The sequence below is a fragment of the Pholcus phalangioides genome, unplaced genomic scaffold (genome assembly GCF_987345545.1).
Source record: "Pholcus phalangioides strain wild (caught in Gottingen) unplaced genomic scaffold, Ppha-v1.0 ptg000031l_1, whole genome shotgun sequence".
Lineage (NCBI taxonomy): Eukaryota > Metazoa > Arthropoda > Arachnida > Araneae > Pholcidae > Pholcus > Pholcus phalangioides.
In genome coordinates this window covers 5,581,301-5,592,723 of record NW_028301621.1, presented here as the reverse complement: position 1 = coordinate 5,592,723, position 11,423 = coordinate 5,581,301, and the positions used below count along the sequence as shown (strand labels likewise).

General features: G+C 34.3%; 1 protein-coding gene across 1 annotated transcript; it reads right to left on the bottom strand.

Annotated features, from left to right (window-relative positions):
* Window positions 1-1,286: 1,286 nt before the first annotated feature.
* Window positions 1,287-11,178, bottom strand: LOC149067034 (uncharacterized). The gene has a single exon (XM_089252841.1). The coding sequence runs from the start codon at window positions 10,719-10,721 to the stop codon at window positions 8,520-8,522; it is 2,202 nt and encodes a 733-aa protein (XP_089108967.1). The 5' UTR covers window positions 10,722-11,178; the 3' UTR covers window positions 1,287-8,519.
* Between the last annotated feature and the right edge of the window lie 245 nt (window positions 11,179-11,423).

The following is an 11,423-nucleotide window of genomic DNA, read 5'->3' as shown; positions in this document are numbered from 1 at the left end:
TTTTTTAAATCAAAGTAGCATTAAAAAAGGGTAATCACTGATTAGCTTTATGAATATGGAAGCTCTTATCTTCCCTGGGAATAAAACATAAGATATAATCTCATTTTACAGGGTGAACACTTATTTAGTCCCTTTGTCACAAATTACTGGCAAAGTTTTGATTATAGAGGCATACTTCCAGCAAGAGAACATATCCAAACAATATGTAGACCCTCTGATACATGTCATTTGTAGGGGTTGCATAGTTATTAAAATTAAAAAGAAATGAATTTTTATTTGGTCATCCTGTCCTAAAAAAACCAATTAGAAGAAATTGTTGCCCTGTCTCTCTTTTGGGCTCCACCAAAAAAATTCCATGATTCTAAGTGCTGGATATTTATTTATTTACCAGAACCCAGAAGGCATAAAATGCACTTACTCTGGAAAAATAATAAATTAATAAAAAATAGCTTGCTGATACAATATAATTTGCTGAAATACTCAAATCATCTCAGCAAATATTGCACTTAAAAACATGGAATTTTTTTTTTCTGGCCCCAAACAACAACTTTCTGATTGGGCTTTTTTGGAGTGACCAAATAAAAATTTTTAATTTTAACCCTCTATGGTTCCCATGTATATTTAAATATACATGGTCTCCCGTCATAAAAAACCATTATACCTATTTATTTCTTTCCTCAATTTTTGCTAAGCAAGATTTTATCTGTTTATAAATGACATAAAACATACAGTTTGCCTTGATTTTAAACTGCAATATAAACCATTTTAAATAATTAAAAAACCACTCCAATCAATTAAATTACTGTCCTGATGTCCTATTGTTTCAACTAAAAATATACTAACACTCTTCTGTATTTTCTAAAAAAAATTTCCATTTGTTTTTATGGGTTAACCATAAAGGTAAAACTACAACCCCTTGCAATATGAATGATATAACAGGAGTGTACAAGTTATTTGGATGTGCAGTCGATGCTCATTATAACACCTCATATTATAGCAACCATTCTATTACAATGACCAGTAGGATAAGTCCCTCTTTTCATAGAACGACTATCATATATGTTTTAGTTTCGATACAGCAACCCTCCCAATATAATGCCCATTTTCGACGGAGCAAAAGGGGTCATTATATCAAGTGTATTTTGGAACTCTAGGATCAACGTTACGCCTGTAATTTAAGGCAAAGGGAATTAAGTGTTCACCCTGTATATACTATTCTACATATACATTGATATCTTAATGTATATGTAGGTATATTTTGGAATACATGGGGATCTTTTTATATCATCACTTTTGATAACACAAAAAAAGTAAAATTAATAAAACAAAATTATATGACTACGCCACGATAAGATGTAAGATGGTAAAAAAGAGTGACTAATGACAGAAGTGGAAAAAAGAAAATCAGCAAATAAATATATTGATTTCAAGGATGAACGAATTCAGTGGCAATTTCTGAGGTCTCTTCTCTCAAGATGGTTCTGAAAATGAGTACATTGTGAACCCTAGCACATTTGAGCGAACAATAATCACGGCTCTGTCCACCTGCTCATAATTTTAAACATTTTGCTGTCTCCTTTGTTGGCAGCTTAAATTTTCAACCTGAACTATATATACCTGTATATATTTTCACAACTAACATTGTGAGTTCAATTTGTTTCTGAAAGTTGCTTGTATCATGAGAAACTGATGTTTCAAAGCAAACTTCCCTGTATAAAATAAAGGAAAACTTTTAATTCACCCCAACATCACAGCAATATTGATACCTTTATAAAAACCAATAAGCATGGTACAGTACAGTTTATTCTATCTAGAATAAAAGTAGTTTTGCATTCTCAAGACAAATACAGTTCTTGAAACAATTCTGCAATACGAAAATCACTGTAGATTTGAACTTGCTCAATTGCATGTGCATCAGAAAACATTTTCTCATAGGTTTCTGGCTTTTAAGTTGAATATTTTCTTTCAAGTTGAGCAATTTTCAACAGACCTTTTCTGCGCCCAAGTCATTCCTAAATCGAGACACTCATGAAGTACTACTCTATCATTCAGTGTTCTTAACATAAATTCAATTGGAGTATTGTGCAGCATCTTTCTACTTTGAAATTTCGCTTTTGTATACCTGTTTCTTTTTTTATTCTGATCTATGTCAAACGCTAGGAAGGTGAGAAGGAAAAAATAATAATACAGTAGAATCTCTTTTTACTCTCTACCTAGGTTTGATAGTCTCGGCTTAAGGGTAGGACAATTAATGTCAACAACACCCTGATAATGCCATTATAAATTCATGCTTTTAGCCTAGTATAATAATAATTTCAAGTCTTAAGCCATTCTTCTCTCTCATTGAACAATTTGGTTTACCAAATATTTTTTGATCATCTCGAGTTGAGGTTGAAAATTTCAGCTGCCATCAAAGGAGACAGCAAAATGTTTAAAATTATGAGCAGGTAGACAGAGTCATGCTTATTGTTTTCACAAATGTGCTAGTGCTCACAATTTCAAAACCAACTCATTTTCAGAACCATCTTGAGAAAAGCAACCTCAGAAATTGCTGCTGAATTAGTTCATCCTTGAAATCAATGCTTTTCTGATTTTCTTTCTTTTTTTTCACTTCTGTCATTAGTCACTCTTTTTTACCACCACTCTGTTTATGCCTTATCTTACATCTTATCGTGGCATAGTCATATAATTTTATTTCATTTATTCTACTTTTTTTTGTGTTATCAAAAGTGATGGTATAAAGAGGTCCCCCATGTATTCTAAAATATACCTCTTTTCCTGATTTCGTTACAACTGCTCTTTCCAAAATAAAAACTAAATAACCTGTACACATTCCCAACTAGAAACGAAAACTTACTCTGTCGCCAGGGACCAGTATTCATTTTGTGGCAGCACTCCTTCCCTATATTTTTTAACAGAAAAAGAGTAAACTGAACACCTTTCCAGGTACATGGACACCAGACCCCCCCCCCCTCCCTGCACAAACAAAACTAACTTTAAAATTTCTTTTAAAAAATAAACAAAACAAGTGCCATGAAACCTATTTCAAGAAATACAATATTAGGACATGATAGAGCTCTCAACAAATCTTTAAAAAAGTCTGCAGACTATCATGGGATTTCATATTTCTGTGTTAAAACCAAAATATTCCACATTTCTCTTTTTAAAGAGAAATAATATGCATTATACATATATTTTAAGAATTTCTGAAATGATTTTAGCAAAAGTAAGGCATGATTCAATTACTAGAAACTGGAAAATAAATAAATATATACCTTTTTGTTTAATATACTTACTCTTGTAAATTGCTTGTGTAATTTTATAAAATTAAGTTGAAATGCACACATCTTAGAGGCAAAATTCTATGATGCACTCAAACGTTGTAATAGTAAATGCCTCTAAATGAATTTCATTAAATTTAGTAAAATGGTATTTCAATGGCAACAGTTTCAACAGATGGTCTGCTAACCCAAGGGGATGCAGAATGGGATTCAGAGCAAAAATTAAAAAAAAAAAGATTGTAGATATGATTTTGGCAATAGTTCATGTGGTTATTGGTTACCTCTGTGACAGACCATGGGGTCTTCACATTTATTTAAAAGCACTGGTCACATATAAAATTTCTACGATACCTTTGCAACAAAAGATAAATCTGATAGTGTAGTCTGATCTTGATTGCAAGTCAGCCTCACCAAGGTTTTGACCTTACTTTAAAAAATGAGTAAATCAACCATAGACTAGAAAGTTCAGATCATTAACAGATAGGTAATAACAGTAGCACAATTTTCAAATTGAAATTAACAAATTCTACAGATTTAGTCATTACAATTCTACTACACGATCCAAGCAATTCATAAGTACTTGCAAAGAGTAGAATGCGATTGAATGAGTCTTAAGAAAAATCATACCTAAGTGTGATAAAAATCCAAAATTTACATTTTTTGATTGACATTGCTGGATTTACTTCAAAATAAGATTCACATACAGTGTTTGAGTCACTGTCCTGTCGCATAACCACAATTTTTTTTAATTAATAGCAATACCAAAAAAAATTAAATTATTAGAATATAATTAATTGCATTTAAATAAAAGCAACTTTTTTTTTCTAAAATAAACTGGTGATAAAGAAAGATACAATTTCCTGACATGAACTTTGCTTGTTCATATATTTGCATTGATATGAAATAAAATGTTCCATAAATCACTGATGCACAATAACTTTGATTCCAATATTAAAAATTAATCATTTTCTTCAGTAAATTGACTAAGAAAATATTTACTTGAGTAGGAAGCATACATTTCATTTGAAAAAAGTATGGGGGAAAATCAGTCTATATCAGTTTTTTAAAGTGGGTGAAGTCACCAACATAATGGGGACTAGAAGGAGGGAGTTGGCCTGGAAAAAGATAGATATTTGGAAGAACTTGGTCAAGACTTGATGTAACTTCCTAATTTTTTATCTATATTATTTATTTATTTTTTTAAATAAGCATATTTTCTTCTTTCAATAAATGACAGTAATTTTTTTGTTCTTTATAAATAGGCTACTATAACTTTTAATCCAGTGTTTTATATATGTGGTCACACCACGTTTTTCCTTGACATCAGGGATGAATAAGTTGTTATGTTATAGTTGTGTCTATAAATATCAGTAATTCACCATAAATTTGAGCATTTGCAACTGTCCTCTTTTTTTCCCGCAACCGAACTCTACTTCGAAAATTCCACTCGTACTAGGGGTATGTTAAAGTTGCAAACCATTGATTTACATAAAACTTTAAAATGTCTTCCAGAATAGTTTATTAACCATATGAAGGAATTTTAGGCATATGATGTGTTAAAAAAATGCTAGTCTTCAAAGTACTGGTGTTTTTGGACCGGTTGGATGCAAATTAATAGTTTTACAAGAATTTTTTTTTTTTGCTCTTAGCTAAGGACTAAAGAAAGGCTTATGGACTGGGTTCTTGTTAAAAATGAGAAGGTGGTGATTCCCCTCAATTATATGAATGTTTGAATCATTTAATTTTAATTTATGATCTTCAGAATTAATAAAATGATGGTTTTAACGGAAAAAAATTTCAACAATTAATGTTAATCTCTCAAGCTGACCTTACAGCATCTTCAGTTTTAAAGTAAATTGTGTCTTTTGTAATGGAAGGGGGGGGGGGACCCCATCAGTGAAAGTAATGAATGTAAATTTGCTCACACATTTGTTCAGCAAATTCATCTGAATCACGCCCATATTTTCTGTAATTAATTTCCTATAACCACTGTATCTAGCCATGAATAACGAAGGCTACATAATGGAAAACTAAAAGACAAATATCTTTTTATATTGTACTAACCTTGGATTAGAAGAACTGATACACAGCAAGCAGTTTACGTTGCTGCTAATAAGTCAAGGTGAACTGGATTGTTTTATTGCATTGTCCATCCTCCTTTTGAAGGGATTTGTTACATTTTACTACTCAATGCCAGTGTCATCATTTTTGGCAAATGAAGTACTTTCATTTCTATTTCTTTGCTGAATATTTTAAATATTGTTTATGCCTCTGCATGCCCTAAAAATACAGAAGGTAATTAATTGAATGCTATAAACTTAGAATAGGCTTATGTATCCAACTGCTTTGTAACGCAAACTGTTGATTCACCTATACACAAAACGTGGACCATAATTTTGAACGATGAATGTTAGTTAGGCTGGAATTACACTATAAAAGTTATTTTATAAAACTTGAAAAATACAACCAATAAGATCATCAGTTGCATTTTCTCAAATGTATTCGATATGCTTATTGGATAGATGTCTCAAGTTTGATAAAAGAGCTTTTATCAAACTTTTATAGTGTAATCTCGGCCTTACTGTCCAAGATCATGAAGTAGTAAATGCAGAATTAGTTTTTACATCCAGACAGAAGTTTTTAGTGACTACTCTACTTGGTGAAACGTCAAACTAATCATAAGAAAAATTAATAAATGGTCCACATATGCCTCCCAAACAACATAAAAACTATACAATTTCTGCTTTGGCAGGATCATTAATTGCAATCGACTGCATTTTTATTATTTGGCAATATATTGATGATTACCTTTTCTCAATTAAAATCAATTTATTTTGTTTATATTATTTGGTATGGAAGTAGGATGTTTTACCTAAAAGTAGGACAAATGGGAGCCCTGTTAACAAAAACAAATGTTACAAAAAATGCCAGACAAAAAAATAAATTTGCTTTCTTGTGTGTTAAGATTCCTTGACAAAAAATATTTTGAAAAAGTCTTGACAAAAAATTAGAAAAATACTGTGAGCTTTTAGTGATCTTCACAATGCAACAAGCCCTAACTTCACTGACCTGTATCAAAACTAGTAGACTAATGGAATGAGCAGAAATTTTTTTACTCTGTTTTCTGCGATACAGTTCTAAAATTTAGTCCTTATTACATTTTCTAGATTAGTGGTTTTTAAAAGGTTTCCTGCATGGGTGTACCCAGCGAGGGGCAGAGGGCAGCTAATTGAGACACAGCATAGACGTATGAATTTAGTACCAGTGAGTTGCGCCCCCTCTAGTTCAGATCTTGGGTACATCCTTGGTTTCCTGCAAGATATATGCAGCTGTGGCATAGAGTCTGGGTTTTTGGTTCATTCTGTGTTTGATCAAGGAAGTACTCGGGTAAATGCTAGATAGAAAACACTGCTTTAAATTCATCGTACTCCAATGGGTTTTCTTTAGGAAAAGATATGTGTTTTATTAAAGACCTTGCTTACGAGCAAATTGCTTGACAGAAATCGTTTTTATAGATATTTATCTCCAACCCTTTTGTGTAATTGTAAAGAAAACAGCTGATTCCAGAGGTAAAAAAAAATATTTTTTGATGTTTCTCCTTTGTAAAAGTAAGTTAAGATTCTCCGAACTTGCCTCATAAAAATAAAAGTTCAAATTTTGTAAAAAAATTCAAATTTTGCCACTAACACAAACTACTTTGGCCGAGGCAGTTTTTCTCCACAGTTCCTTCAATTATGTTGAAAACTTGCCAACCCTGGTTAGGACCATGTGAAAAAAATCATTTGCGTGCATAAAATTTATCTAAATCTTTCCTCTGCATAAACACTTTTTAACGTTCATTTTCCATTTTAGGATGCTAAGAATTCTATTAATAGACGAAATTTCAGTCCAACAGAGTATTGAAATAAAATGATTGGACAAATAGACAAGACTTTGATGAAAACAAAATTAAAAAGAAAAACAATAAAGGTATGGTAAATATGAAGTTAAAAACCATCCTTGCACATCCCTGTACACGTACACACACAGTAATTTTTACACATATAATACACTTCAACGATATTACGTTAAAAAATTCAAAGCAAAAAAACAAGAACTAAGCAACAAGGGGAAAAAATACAACTGCACCAACACACTGCTTTTAGCATCCAAACAAAACAAACTTCAATAAATCAGAAGCCAAGCGATTCCCACACCAATAATTCAATTGTGTCATGGGAAAATGTTTTTCATCAACGTAAAAAAGGTTCAGAAAAATTCGGTTTCAGCTAAAATTACCAAATGCATCATAACATTCAACCCTAACCAAAAAAAATAATAACATTAACCAGTACAATTAATATCACTGATAAGTTATAAAATATAATTGCTACCGCTAAATTATTTGTTCTCAACAGACCAAGTTATGATAGTTACCCGAGCAAATATTTTATGCCTCAATTCTCAAAAATGGCACGGATGATCTACATACACGTTTAAGGAAGGCTTCTCACTATTGGGAAGTCACAAACTCCAGTAACATCACAAACTCTGGTAACATAACAAATGCAAATGTCTTTTCTCCCCCCCTTCGCTATTTTAATACACAATATGCAGAAATTATGGCAGAAAAGAAATATATATATAGAGAGAGATCTGCAATCAAGTTTGTGCGTCTCAAACTTCCCATATTTGTTATTCATTCAATGCAGCCTCAGTGTTTCAACTGATCTTACGTACAATTCACAGAATTACTCAACACACATACACACACAGCTAAATGCAAAGTTCACAGATGACTACAGAGATGTCATGTGACATTTGATAGGAGAGTTCACATAACTGAGTTTTAACTATAATGCTGAAATACAAAGGCACTAGCTTGCCATCTAGCATGACTTGATGGGGTGCATAGGTAAGTGCCATCATGCTCCTTACAAACGACATAAGATAACTGATTGCACGGATGTCGCATCAGAGATTAGCCATGTGGAAATCATGAATGAAGTTCATATTCTTAACGTTTCTCCCACTGTATCTATGCCTCCATTCTGAATGGATGTCTTACATTTGCTGGTGACAGTTTTCACAGTACAATAAAGTAGTATGATCCATATACAATATGCATATAGGTAACTATGCATTATGCTGTGGTATCTTAAATTCGTAATGATCAAACTCTTCATATTGCTCTGTAAAAAAACATCGCTCCTAGATGTTTTCTCATTGATTTTATGATTCAAATACATGATTATCTAACTACTGCGAAACAGTCATTTGAACTGCCATTTCTCTATCGTCACTATTAACCAATTCATTATCCCCTTTCATCATGTGATCGTGAATGGATCCATCCACAGTGTCATCAGTGGGACTGTTCATATGCTTCCCATGCTGTGATGCAGCACACAATGATTCGTTCTCTGCTGTGATGAGACTATTTTGTGATCGCACAACATGTTCGTTTCGTAAGAGATCATCATTTCTAGGCAGATTATCATTATTTCCCCCTTGGCCAATATGCGCATTCTGCCGGTGGATGTGACTGCCATCAATCTTTCCCATATGCTGCTGCTCATTATGAACCACACGATTGTGGTCATTATGAGAACCTACCAAACTGCTATTGCTAGTGTTCATTGTACGATAATGTTCATTATTTGATCTCGCTAGATGTGATTCATTAATAACTTGTGGGTGATGATCGCCATTCAATCTACTCAAATGCTCATGGGTGATTCGCTCTGCAAGAATACTTCCTTGCCTACACAAATGCTCGTTCAACCTACTAACATGATCGTTGTTAGGCCTACCTAAATAATCTGTATTTATTCTTCCCAAATGTCCACCAAGTGATCTTCCAAGGTGATCATTAAAAGATCCATTCAATGAATCATTTGTCAGTCTACCAAAATGACCATTGAATGAACGGCTTAAAAATTCATGACCTGGTCGACTGAGATGATCTTGGATAGATTTTGGCAATGATGGATTGTTAGCCAAACTTCCGAAATGCTCTGATAAAGATCTACTAAATGTTTCAGGACCAACTTTAGTGAAATTGTCAGATTTGACCATATGGCCGTTGAGTTGTCTCAGTGAGAGCTCATTCCCAATTTTTTCCAAATGATCAGAAAATGGCTTTGCCAAAAGTTCATTTCCATGCTTACGAATATTTTCCTGCGTATTTCTGGAAGTTAATTCATTTCGTGGTTTTGCATTCTCCAAAGACTTTATAGCTATTTCATTTCCAGCATTTCGATTCAAATGACTATTTGGTTGCATATTTCCCATAATTTGTTTATTGGCTGGTCCAGTTATTCCTCTATTCACATGATTAGCCATGTGACACTCCAGACTGGAACGCGTTACAAAAGACTTGCAACATATTCCACACTGATAAGGTTTTTCAACATCCGGAGGACGACAGTGAAGTTTCATGTGTGTTTTCATATTGCCTTTCTGCGTGAAGCATTTTCCACAAATTTGACAAGCATGATGTTTTTCACCACTGTGTGATCGCATGTGTGTCTTCATATTTCCTTTCTGAGTGAAGCACTTCCCGCAGACGCTACACTTGTACGGTTTATTACCTGTATGACTATTCATATGATATTCCATACTCAGTTTCTGGGCGAATGTCTTGCCACACATTTCGCAACCAAATGGCTTTATGCCCTTGTGAGATAAAATATGTGTATTTAGATTTCCTTTCAATGTGAAACGCTTACCACAAACCTCGCACTCAAAGGGTTTCTCGCCATAATGAGTGCGCAAATGGGTTTTCATGTTTCCTCTCTGGGCAAAGCCTCTGCCACAAATCTCGCAAGCATAAGGCTTTGTACCAGAATGAGAGATGATATGAGTTTTCAAGTTTCCCTTTTGAGTAAAGCTTTTGCCACACATTTCACATCGGAACGGTTTCAGACCCTGATGAATGCTGCGATGGTACTCCATGGTGGATTTCTGAGTGAAGCCTTTCCCACAAATTTCGCAATTGAACGGTTTTATTTTCGAATGACAATACATGTGATTTTTAAGATTACCCTTCTGCGAGAATTTTTTACCGCATATCTCGCAAGGAAATTGTTTGATCTTTTTCTCGTCTGATCGTCCGCCTCCTCCACTACCAGCTCCTGGGATATTGACAGCAGACGATTCCACGATGCGACTCAAACTGTTGTGAGCCGAAACACTACCGAGATGATATCCTGGAGTATTTTCACTGCTACTGCCACTGCTCGGGATGTTATCGTCGGCGGCGGCAGGACGTGAAGAAGCGACGAGGTTCGCACTCGTGGTCGGGAGTGAAATCAGCGGTGGTTTTTCGACTGCAGCAGCGGACGCCGTGTGGTGATCACTGAAGATGCTGTAAGCATAGGCGCAAGAGCTCATAGCTATAGCGGCAGCTAGACTGGGAACTTGTGTCGGCAAATCCGATGGCACAAAATTATGTTCCATGACGAGTAAAATACAAATATTATTTCAAGCACGCGGCGGAGCGTGTTCTCGCGGCAGGGTTTGGTGCTCTCGATCCCCCATCATTCATTGTGTTGGCATCTACGGGTTATTTATTCACCATCACAGAAGGATTGTAGACAGATGTCCCGATCCGAAAGCAACAACCACATTATTCATCCGAAATCGCACCACTGAACAGCAGCAGCACATTGTTTACAGTCGATGATGGAATCAACATAACGGGCGGAAGGTAAGAGGTGCTCATATTATGTATTATTATGATGTACACAGCAGAGACATTTTAATAAAAATCGATGATCACACACCAGCAGCCACAAGTACTATTTTCTGCACAAGGCATTGGACATGTGCGAGTATCGAATCTACTCTTTTGCCCAGGGATAATAACGTAAGCAAAACCTTATTAATTGGCCACGCAAGGGATAAAATTAGGCATTTAAGGATAGTGAATATTTTTTTTATTAAATTTAGTTGAACCGTAAAACAAAAGAGCCTATCGTATCAGCATCGATATTTAAAAATTTTCCATCGATATTAGATATTGACGTCATGGCCATCATTAGAAAACTAATTCCTCTGTGCAAGGATTTATTCACAGTGGCTATAATGAAAATACAACACACAAGCAAATGTTTCCAGCAGCATCATGGAGGACAAAAAAAAAGGTATTTTTCTCTTCCC